This window comes from Glycine soja, chromosome 8, assembly GCF_004193775.1.
Source record: "Glycine soja cultivar W05 chromosome 8, ASM419377v2, whole genome shotgun sequence".
Lineage (NCBI taxonomy): Eukaryota > Viridiplantae > Streptophyta > Magnoliopsida > Fabales > Fabaceae > Glycine > Glycine soja.
Window position 1 is genome coordinate 42,435,564 of NC_041009.1, and position 10,761 is coordinate 42,446,324.

The following is a 10,761-nucleotide window of genomic DNA, read 5'->3' on the forward strand; positions in this document are numbered from 1 at the left end:
TTAGGGCAATGGATTGGAGATCACAGAAGGAAATTTGAGAATTTAATACAACATTCATTAGATTTCATCTAATATACAAGAAAGTAAGTTACACGAAGTGGATACATGTCAAACTATGTGGAATGTTATGGGAAAATCTGAACTTTGGTTATTGAGCAGCCTTAAAGATATTGTTCATATCCAAAACTTGCTCCTCAATTGCTTCAGTTTGCTTTTGACCCACTGTTTGCTTACATAATTTCTCTATTTCTAATTTCCTATTACAAATCAAATCTCTGTAGATCTTTTTGTATTGTACTAGACATCACTTTCAGCTGTTTCGGAAACTAATGTGCTGCTGTTAATAAGAACAACTTGTTTAATTAGCTAGGCTGTCCCATAACATAGTTCAAGTGGGTCCCTTGATCTTCGAATAAAATTCTAACCTTGCTTGGTTATCATCTCCACGAGAACAAGTCAAGAGTTACTTAAGACCTTGCCTAATTTGTCAATTTTTTTTATTTTTTTTTATAAAATCGGTTCAAATATTCCTAAATCATGTTGAGGCTTTGTTATTCTCATCCTGCTTTCTGCTCTTCACACCCCATTCATTATTTGTTTTTTTATTTCCAAAAACACATCTGATCGAATCGTGTTTCTGTTAAATCTAAGAGTAAAATAAAAATGTGTGGGGGTGTAGGAAAATAGGGAGAGGATAAAAGTGTCTTTTTATCCTGATTTTGAAAAGTAGGAGGTGGAAAGAGCAGTTGTGAGGTGAGAATAGTAGGGGCCTTCATATAGCTGGATAAGAGTCCAATAAGTGAGTCTGATTTGTGTGTATATCTGGCCCAAATATGCAAAGTAAAATTGTGTGCATTTGTTCGCCATTTTGTTGGAGGTATAGAACATTTAACATGGGAGACAAGAAGCTATGAAAAGTTAGTAGAAATAACAAAATTGAGGTTACTAGGAATCATTGATAATTGATTTGAAGGGTTGGCTGTACTAGTCCTTGGGTTAGTTGAGAACCAGTTACTTGGCGACAATAAGAAATAAGCATAGTGGAGATATAAGCATAGTGGCAATTGGTTGAGTTGTTTGGGTAAGCTTACATAAGCACTTGTAGGATAAAAAAATAAGAAAAAAATGAAACCAACTCTCCATAAGCTTAAATTAACTCATGCACAGACTAAATTTATAAAAACTCGTTTTATAAATTAACTTATAAATAAGTTAATTTTAACTTATGAATAAATTAATTAACTTATAAAAAAACTCGTTTTATTTTTTCTTCTCTTAAAAGTGCTTTTGGATAAGCTTACCCAAACAAATGATACAAATTATGATTCATGGCATACTAGTCATTCCAAGCATGTTGAATTCCTTACCTTTTGGCAGTCTCACAGAACCCCTTTGGGCTAGCTAGCATTCAAGCATGTTGAATTCCAAGCGGTTTTTATACTTGTGGAGAGTTATTGATTGACATGAAGAATAAGGTGAAGGAATATGTAAAATGAATGTAAATGTTTATCAGAGACAAAATTATTTGTCTGTGTCCCCTCCTGGTTTGTTATGGCCTTTAACTACACCAGATCTGGTTGGGAGGAAATTTCATTGAATTTTATATTAAATGGTTGGTAAAGTGGAAGGTAAAGACCAAGTAGGAGACCACTTGGGATGATGAATCCATTATGTGAAGTCAATTTCCAACAATAAGCCTTTAATGATTCACGTGGAGGTGGTGGTTATCTGGCCAGGGCAGAGAGAGAGAGGAAAGAGGAAGGTGTGTGTGTTTTGCTAGATTTTGGGCTATAGGGTTTAGTAGCCATATAGGTGTATTATATTTGTGGTTTAAGAGGTTCTATTCTTATATGATATTTTTCTTTATAATTTGATATCCTTGAGCAATACTTGATTTTTAGTCTCTACCAAAAACTTTTCAAAGGAACAAAAAAAAGCCAAGGACAGATGAAAGTTTAAATGAAGAGATCATGAGCTATTACTAATTACTGTACCACCTGATTATCATCACTTATTTGGGTTCTACAATCTTGAAAAAGAATCTCAAGACACTTGAAAGAACTTTTACAAAGCTTATTTAGTAATTCCTATAAGCCTTTTTTGTGTGCTTATTTTAATAAGGTTTTTGATGAAGTATATTGGAAAAAGTTCTTTATAACTTGTTTCTGTAAATTTCATGATAAAAATTATGACAAAATGGCTCATGTGACAACAACATAATAAATAAGTACTTAATTAAATTGCTTATATATATATTGGCGCTCACAATTAATGCATGTGTTTGGCACATGATCCTCAACATGTTTGACTAAATTTACTTTCATACGATATCATACAATTCAATGAAAGAAGCACTCAATTACTACAACACTTGAAGAGAGTGAAAGTCTCTAAATGGCACATGATCCAGGCTCTTGGCTGCTCAGCTGAGAACATGGCCAAGGGCTAACCTGATGAGCAAATCCAAACACATCAGAACACTTCCAGGAGGGAGATCTTGGTCCTCTCATGCCATGAAAGTTGATATTTGACAGACAAACATCAGTGAAAGGGGAATTTCTCAATCCATGTATCAAACCTGCCTGGTTAACCCTCACTCCCCAAACATTCTTAATTGTGATACCCTTCACAACTGGGAGAGCATTAGGGTTAAATTTTTCATCTGGATGCCCCCCTACGTCACCTGCTATTTTTATTCCCTGCCTTGCATTCTCCACATACACATGAGCCACTGTGATGTTCTTGATGAGCCCTCCCCTGCCACTGTTGGTCTTGATGTGGATACCAACTCCCATGTTGAAGAGGTTGATGTGTTCAGCTAGCACATTCTCCACCCCTCCAGAGGTTTCACTGCCAATTGCAATGCCAGCGAATGGAGATGACCCTGTTAAGCGTCGGATGGTGATACCGTAGCTAGGGCGACCATAGGCAATACCATACTCATCCCACCCACTCTTCACTGCCACAAGATCATCTCCGGTAGATATGTATGAGTCTTCTATGCAGACATTTGAACTTGAATCTGCATAAATGAGTAATATAGATGATTGAGTACAAAGGCCTCTTTTAATTTTCAAAATACCTCACGGCAGATTCATTTACTACATGCATTATAACATGACACTTGATAGTGTTGAACTGCTGATTAGATTTATGCAGTTAGAGAACAACATATAAAATCTTATATTTGAACAATATACTTGTAGGCTCTTGAGCTACATACATAGCATGATAGCACTAGTGGAGTCGGCAATAGTAATCTCAATACTTCCCTTGAACAGTTTGGCTCCAATAAAAGATGAGATACAGTTCTCTTATAAAGGAAAGAGTTCAATACCAAATAAGTGAAACTTAATGAGGTCATTGGCAATAGGATTTGACTATTTGTTGCAACTACTTCACTATTTGCACAAGATGTAGCTTATTTAGAGACAATTTACCTGGATCAATTCCATCAGTATTAGGAGAGTCACGAGGGGCCAAAATTGTGACATATCGAACCACAACATTGCTGTAAAGAAGAAAGGAAGCTTGAAATTAATTTCAGGAAGAAATCTCTACCTCTTCATCCCTTTTTAGTTTGCTTCAAGCTAGTTGTAATCAAGAAAATGAAAATATTGTTAACAAAAAATAGTGCACATTGCTCAATTATAAATACCTGCAATAAACTGGGTGTATATTCCAGAAGGGAGAATTCTTGAAAATCACATTTGAAATAATAATATCTTGTGAATTCACAAATTCAACAAGGTTTGGTCTTGTAAATTGAAGTGTTCTCTGCCTCCACATGTTCCACCACACGTCTCCTTGCCCATCAATTGTCCCATTCTCACCTATGAAAATATGGAGTAAACTCTCAGTTCCCAAGATATCCAATACATTATGGCTACGCAGTAGCATGACATTTTCTTTTCATTTCACTTGAATACTATTTTACATTTCATTCTTATATACCTTAGTAACTTATAATATTTATTTTTAGATAACAGTGGTCTGGTACAAACTAAGAAATCAAAACAGTAATTTAATTTTTCAGAAAATATTATAGATTTGATACCCACCTGTGATTACCACATCACTAAGTCCATCTCCATGGATAAAACTCATATACCTTCCTCCAGGGAGCTCCCTTCCTCTTCCATAAGATGGTAAGGGTGCAATTAAAGGCCAATTCCCCAACTCCTAAAAAGTGAAGAGAGAAAGAACATAAAAAAGTGTGGTAGGAAAGAAAAAAGAGAGAGTTCATCTCAAGATTCCTACCTATCATGTTTCCTTTTCTTCCGTTAAAACAATAAACAGTGCTAGAAGGAAGAATAGAGGTGTTTTGATTTCCACTGGGGACTCTCAGCATTCACTTCAAATCGTATTCTAGCAGCAAAATATATGAAATTATTACTTTACGTCTTAACATACACATGACAAATGAGTTTGATAGTCACAGTCCTATCATATAGATTTATACATTGCATCTAAAACTGAATGTTGAATCAGTCACAAAGCATTGGAATTGATACCATCAGTCAGGTACTTTTAGAGGTTTAGAACCCTTTACAAAGAGCAAATGCTCAATTCTCAAATGATCCAAGACTGAATGAAGCCTTTCTCCTTAATTCCCCTATTTACTTAACAAATCACTCTAACTGTGATTAATGTTATCTTCCCTCTCTCCTAGCTCCTAACAATTACAGTATCACCATTCCACTACTTAATAATGTTAACAGCACATATTCCCTCCAATTAAGTTTATAAGCATAAACAAGATATAAATATGCAGTTTGTATTCTGCTACAGCTCCAGCTGAATAAAGGGCCAGATAACAAAACCTTCCTAGGAAGACTTGATTTACTAAACAATAAGGAGGGCTCTAAGAATACTATTATAATCTATAGCAAACTATGAGTATCCACAAAATAAGTATCATTGTCAGATCTCTGATAACATGGTGCTTTTCATTTAAAATTGCTATCTATGGACCCAAGCACATATAAACAGTACTCAAAATTAATTTTACGTCAATTTATGTGATACCCCTCATTGTCATTTGTCAATGCTTTAAATATCATGCACATGTGGCTAACGCAGACAAGAGACCCACCTATACTTTTCATCCCATTCATCTGGAGGCCCACATAATTCATGTGAATTCTTTGTTTCAGACAACCCATTACCTATTTAGTCCTTTACTTATATTACCAACCGTACATAAAATTCAGACAAGAAGATAAACCTAAACAACATACCAAATGAGCCAATTCATGACACATAGCAGACCCTTTTATAATACAGAGGTTCCTTCTTTCTGTCCTCTCATCATCATTCACAAGTACTGAGTATTGACCCTTGATTTTTTTTTCTTCACAAATTGCTAAATGACTTTAAATTACGGTGTATCAAATTCTACAATTCAATTTTTTGGCTTCTTGAATTTTCAGAAAAATGCTTGCATTTGCTGGCATTTTGCATTGCAGGGACTATATAGTCATTATCACTTTGATTTTAGCGTCAGGTGGCTCTAGTCTACAGACTCCACTATATATTGATCTAGAAAAATTATATTATATTATATAGTATCACAGATTGTTCAGATAGTTTATATTTTTTTGAAGAGAAAAAGTTGTTCAGAGAATTTCTATTAATAAACGGTAATATATTTTTTTCATTACTTTAGTAGTGTATACACGTATTTGTCTGCTTTCAAACAAAAAGTTGTACACCGACATAATTGATCCCAATAAAATAATAAATTAAGATTTCATACACAAAATAATAATAATAATAATAATAATAATAATAATAATAATAATAGTTTTGGTTAAATTTATTTCTCGCTTCATGGTATCTCATCCTGTTAGTAATTTCCAATTGGGTATCTTTTTATTTGTGATGGGTGACAGCAAAGAAAAAGGGACAAATGAACGCTAAACAACAAATTACAATCTGGGAAAACAACCCAGATGGTAGAAAGAGTTTAAATTACTGAAGTACTCAATTTAACACTATTTAAATCAAAAACAAAATCATTTAAAAAACATAAAGAACAAAATCGTAAATGAAAAGCATTTTCAAAGGATTGAAATGCCGTTTTGTTGCAGTTTACGTCATTCTCGTCCAAAAACAAATGCATCTAATATAAAAAGAAAACTTGGCTAAGTCAATTTATTTAAATGAAAAACGCATATTTGATTGAGTTTCTTTAAAAACAATTAATACTTTTATTAACTTAAAAAAAATTAAGAATAAATAGTTTATGTACTAATAGTGTAAATTATTAGTAACTTTTTTTAAGGAAAAATTACTAGTAACTTACTATCATTTAATCATTATGTTTAGTAAGTTAGTTAAGTTTTATAATGATAGTGCATGAAAAATAAACTAAAAAAAATTAAAACATTAGATATTTTAACCAAACATTCGCTTGTGTTTGTATTATTTTAATTTCTAAAAGAATTTTTTATTATCAGTCTTTAAAATGATAAATTTACACATTAATGCTTTTTATAATTTTTTGGTATAGACCAAAAGAAAGATGCAATGCTTTAATACTTTAAAAAAAAAGGAAACACATTAGCAAATTCATAATCTTTTTAATGTGAGATGTGCCTAAAATGAAATTCATCACTTAAGAGATTAAGTTATCTAACAAACATGTCACACCATCTTGAAATTCAGATTCGCATAAGCCCAAATTTTTAAGCAATCAAAACCCATCTTTCAAACAACAAATCGCATTTTTACTCAATTTTTAACAAGATTTTCTTTAAACAAAACACCAATTAAAATTAAAATTATATATATGAAAAAAGGAGTAATAAAAAGAAAACGGTGACCAACGCTGAATGAGAGTTAACAGTACCTGCGTGGCTTTGATAACGGCACCAGCAGCAAGATAAAGGGTCATATGGCTAGTGAGGTTGAAGCTCTCCGTTAAGTACACCCCGGGAGGCACGTAAAGCACCGTGCCACCGCGCCTTCTAAGGTGCTGAATGCGGTATACGGCCGCCCTGAACGCTTTCGTGTTCAGCGTGCGGCCGTCGCCGACACCTCCAAAGTCCGTTACGGAAATTCTGTCGCTGCGATATCTCAGCGACACTATGTTGGAACATGTTGTCGTTGAGTAAATTGCAGCGACGGAAGCATTGAAGAAAAGGAGGAGGAAAGTGAGAGTGAGGAAGGGTGGGAGAAGCATGTTTGGGGATGGTGGGAACAATAATAGTGATGCCAATTATAAAGCGGTGCTGTTTTTTTTGCTGTGAACGAGAGAAAAGAATCAGGGAAGCTTTTTTTTTTTTTTTTCTTTTTTCACGGTTTATTCTCTGTTGGATCTCGAAAGACTAGAAAAAGTGTTTTTTTTTTTGCAAAGAAAAGGAAAACTTAAAATGCTGCTGATTATGATTTTAAAATATTGATCAGGTAAATGAAAATATTTGGATAAATGATTATTTTAGTATTTGAATTTGTAAATTGTTAACATTTTAGTTTATATAAGAATGAAAATTTTGATTTAATTATTAAATATAGAAAACCTGTTAGTTAATTTTATGAGATTATTTTATAATTAAGTTGTAATATTTAAGGATTAATTTAATAATAAATTATAATTTTTGAAATTCAATTTAATATTATCTTGTGAAGTATGAAAATTAATTTTTTATTAAATTATGTGTTATCATATTCTTTTTTATATATTTAAGGATTAAATCAGAAATTTTTATTCTTAAAAAAAAGATTAAAATGTCATTAGTTTACACATCCAGCTAACAAAATAATTATTTACCAAAATATTCATTATCTTTTGAATAATTAAATGATTTGTGGTTTACTTCTTAACATTGTCGGGATAAACTTATAGGATAAGAGTGCAATTAATGAAAAAAGAAATAAAAAACAGGCAGGATAAATTTTGAAAAGGTTTTAAGTGGACATTTATATTATTTGAATTGACAAAATTTAGGAATGAAATAATTTCATCTAATTTTTTGGATATATTAAAAAAAAAGAAATAAGTCTATCAAGGAAAGGACACATTTACCCCTAATCTCATAAAAATCATCGTTTTCGATCCTTTTCTAATTTACAACATGCAAACCTTGTAGACATAGATTCTACCAAAAAGTGTTCTGAAATCACCAAGACGAAGGGGAAAATAGTTTTGTGAATCAGAATGGATAAAATATATAACGGACTTTATAGGTCATTGTATAAAGAGCTGCCAATTGTGATTCCAGAATTTTGACCAAGTCCTCTATTCATATCAATAACGCGTAAGATATGTCATTACCACACTTATATTTGGTTCGTAGAATTCTTACCCAATGTTCTTCCTTCTTCGAACAAACTGATCATCCTATTAGAGGATCACACATTCACAATCCCAACCCCCCCGCCTAGGGAAAATAAATAACTTATTAATAATAAATTGAGATTATTCAATTTGTATTACAGAGGTTGATTAATTCAAACTTCAAAACTGTAAAAATATTACACAAAATTAATATATTCAAATTAATTAAAATTATAATTTTAAAAATAATAAATGGCCATATCTATGTAATATAATTCATACTATTTTAACAAATTTAAAAATATTTAAATTTTTTATCATAAATGAACACTCAAATTTAAATAAATATTATAGATTATATATATATATATATATATATATATATATTAATTATTATTTTGGTTTTGGTTTTGCTGTGTGAACCAGGATGTCGTGGTCTCTCGAAATCGGTTATCCACTCTGTTTCTATCCGAAGGTGATTTTTTTTTTCATTATTATTTTTTGTTTAATTCTGAGTGTGTTTTATTAATTCTATGGTTTGAATTTTGAGTAGGGAGAGAAAACTCTGCTGTGCGTGATGATGGGAAGAGTTTTGAAGTGGGATCTCAGAAAGGCGACTATGAGGTGTGCTCTTTTTTACATAGCTGCTATTGTTTGTTGTGTGATTATGAGTTTTTGCGTTTTGTTTGTTCTTTTTGGATTTTGAAATTTTCTGTTTGTGCTGAGTGTTGGGGCATTTTGTTCCTGTATGTGATTTTTATGGAACTATGTATGCAATTTTATAGTTGAAGTGAAATGAGAACAGGATGAAAGGAGCAAGTAAGAGTAGTTTGCCAACATTCTCGGAACAATTTTAGATTCTCAAAACTATGAAATTAGCACTCGGAGCTGGCTTTTTTAGATTCTGTCCTATATTGTAAAGGGGGTTTGAGAGGAAACTAAGCCCAAGGATTCATTTTGTTTCAACTGGGTCCTAACTTGTTGTTTTCAATTGTTTTTGAGAGGATTTAATATGGATAATGGGATTGTGGATGCCACAGAGCAGTGACCTGGATGGAATCTCTAGTTTTAGTTTGAAGTGAAGTGGGATTTAACATTGATGTCAGTATAGTTATGTTTATTGTAGGCAGTGGCAGCTCTAAATTGTGCAATAGCCTGAGATGCTTTGACTTAGTTCATATGGTGGTCGCAGTTAGTGTTTCAGACTACCACTCACCATGGCAATCTGGCAAGCCTTGGTGTTACATTGTGTATTTCTACCACGAGACTCTACAGCAAGGTGTCTTGTAGTTAACCTGACTGTACTGAGAAGCAGCGTGTGTGGAAATGGTGGCCACAAAATATTGACTTCTATCTTGTTACAGTTTCAATCATTTTCTAAATGAAATAATGAGTTAGCACTTTTGAGTTTTGAAGTTTTAAACCTTTAGTCATGTCTAATTGTATCAAGTGAGATTTGAATCAAGGGTTTATAGGGTACTGCTATGCGTACCCACACTCAGGCCCAGCAATTTCACATTCTTCCAATTTTGTCCTTTCGTAATCAACTCATACGGATCAATTGATCCGTATAAGGCCCAACTTAAAAGTTTTTTTTAATTATTTTTGAAAAATATTTGTGACGAATTAATTTAAAATTAACCGCATCCAGCGAAATTGCGGGTACACTCAACAATTTCGCATTCTTTCAATTTTGTTCTTTCTTAATCAACTCATACGAATCAAGATGGTTCGTATAAAGTCCACGGATCATCTTCATATAGATGAAGATGATCCGTATAAGGCCCAACTCAAAAGTTTTTTTTTTTAATTTTTTTTGAAAAATATTTGTGACGAATTAATTTAAAATTAATGGTCTAACCAAGAATCAAACTTGTGACTTTCAGATTATTAACACAACGCTCTAACCAACTAAGTTAATAAACCAATTATATTATAAAATAAATAATGTTGCTATACGTAACACTAAAATTTTTAATGTATATTTAATGCGCAGGTATATTTAAATAATAAATTTTGTGACAATTAATTTTGATATAACTCATACGAATTATTTAATCAGTATATTTTTTTATAAATAAAAAATATTTACTACTACAAAATTTAATATATATTAAATTTTGTAATAGTAATTTTTTTTAATGCACAAATGAGTAATTTAACATATTAGTAATTAAATAATAAAACTTTAAGGAATTAAAAAAAAAAACCAAAAAACCAATACGGATGAACTTCATCCATACAAACCATACGAATCAACTTGATTTGTATGCTCATCCGTATAAACCATACGGATCAAGTTCATCCATATGATTTATACGGATAAACTTCATACTTATGGATCAACTTCATCCGTATAATTCATATGGATCAATTTGATCCATATGTGAAAAATGTGCTTACGGATCACCAGTTAGAAAAAGCAACTTAAAAAGAAACAACAAGTCAGGGACATTTTGGGCATTAAAAAAAATGCTGGA

At 32.1% G+C, this 10,761-nt stretch overlaps 1 protein-coding gene and 1 long non-coding RNA gene across 3 annotated transcripts; one reads left to right on the forward strand and one right to left on the reverse strand.

Moving 5' to 3' along the window:
* Nucleotides 1-2,210: 2,210 nt before the first annotated feature.
* Nucleotides 2,211-7,282, reverse strand: LOC114423306 (probable polygalacturonase). The gene is made up of 5 exons (XM_028390014.1): nucleotides 6,854-7,282; nucleotides 4,062-4,182; nucleotides 3,659-3,833; nucleotides 3,441-3,511; nucleotides 2,211-3,022 (listed from the first exon to the last, which is right to left on the reverse strand). The coding sequence occupies exons 1-5, from the start codon at nucleotides 7,184-7,186 to the stop codon at nucleotides 2,391-2,393; spliced, it is 1,332 nt and encodes a 443-aa protein (XP_028245815.1). The 5' UTR covers nucleotides 7,187-7,282; the 3' UTR covers nucleotides 2,211-2,390.
* Nucleotides 7,283-8,630: 1,348 nt separating this feature from the next.
* On the forward strand, nucleotides 8,631-9,696 carry LOC114423309. Of its 2 annotated transcripts, none has more exons than XR_003668818.1 (3): nucleotides 8,631-8,756; nucleotides 8,835-8,905; nucleotides 9,393-9,696. It is a non-coding gene; the product is annotated as an uncharacterized LOC114423309 (long non-coding RNA). The 2 variants fall into 2 exon arrangements; XR_003668817.1 differs by having other exon boundaries at nucleotides 9,408-9,696.
* Nucleotides 9,697-10,761: the final 1,065 nt, after the last annotated feature.

Bases quoted from the DNA above. Each gene is read 5' to 3' on its own strand.
- LOC114423306 (XM_028390014.1), bottom strand. From the start codon at position 7,186: ATGCTTCTCCCACCCTTCCTCACTCTCACTTTCCTCCTCCTTTTCTTC. The intron at 4,183-6,853 runs GTACTGTTAACT...TTCACTTTTTAG, and splicing joins CCGTTATCAAAGCCACGCAG to GAGTTGGGGAATTGGCCTTT. The intron at 3,834-4,061 runs GTGGGTATCAAA...ATATTTTCATAG, and splicing joins TAGTGATGTGGTAATCACAG to GTGAGAATGGGACAATTGAT.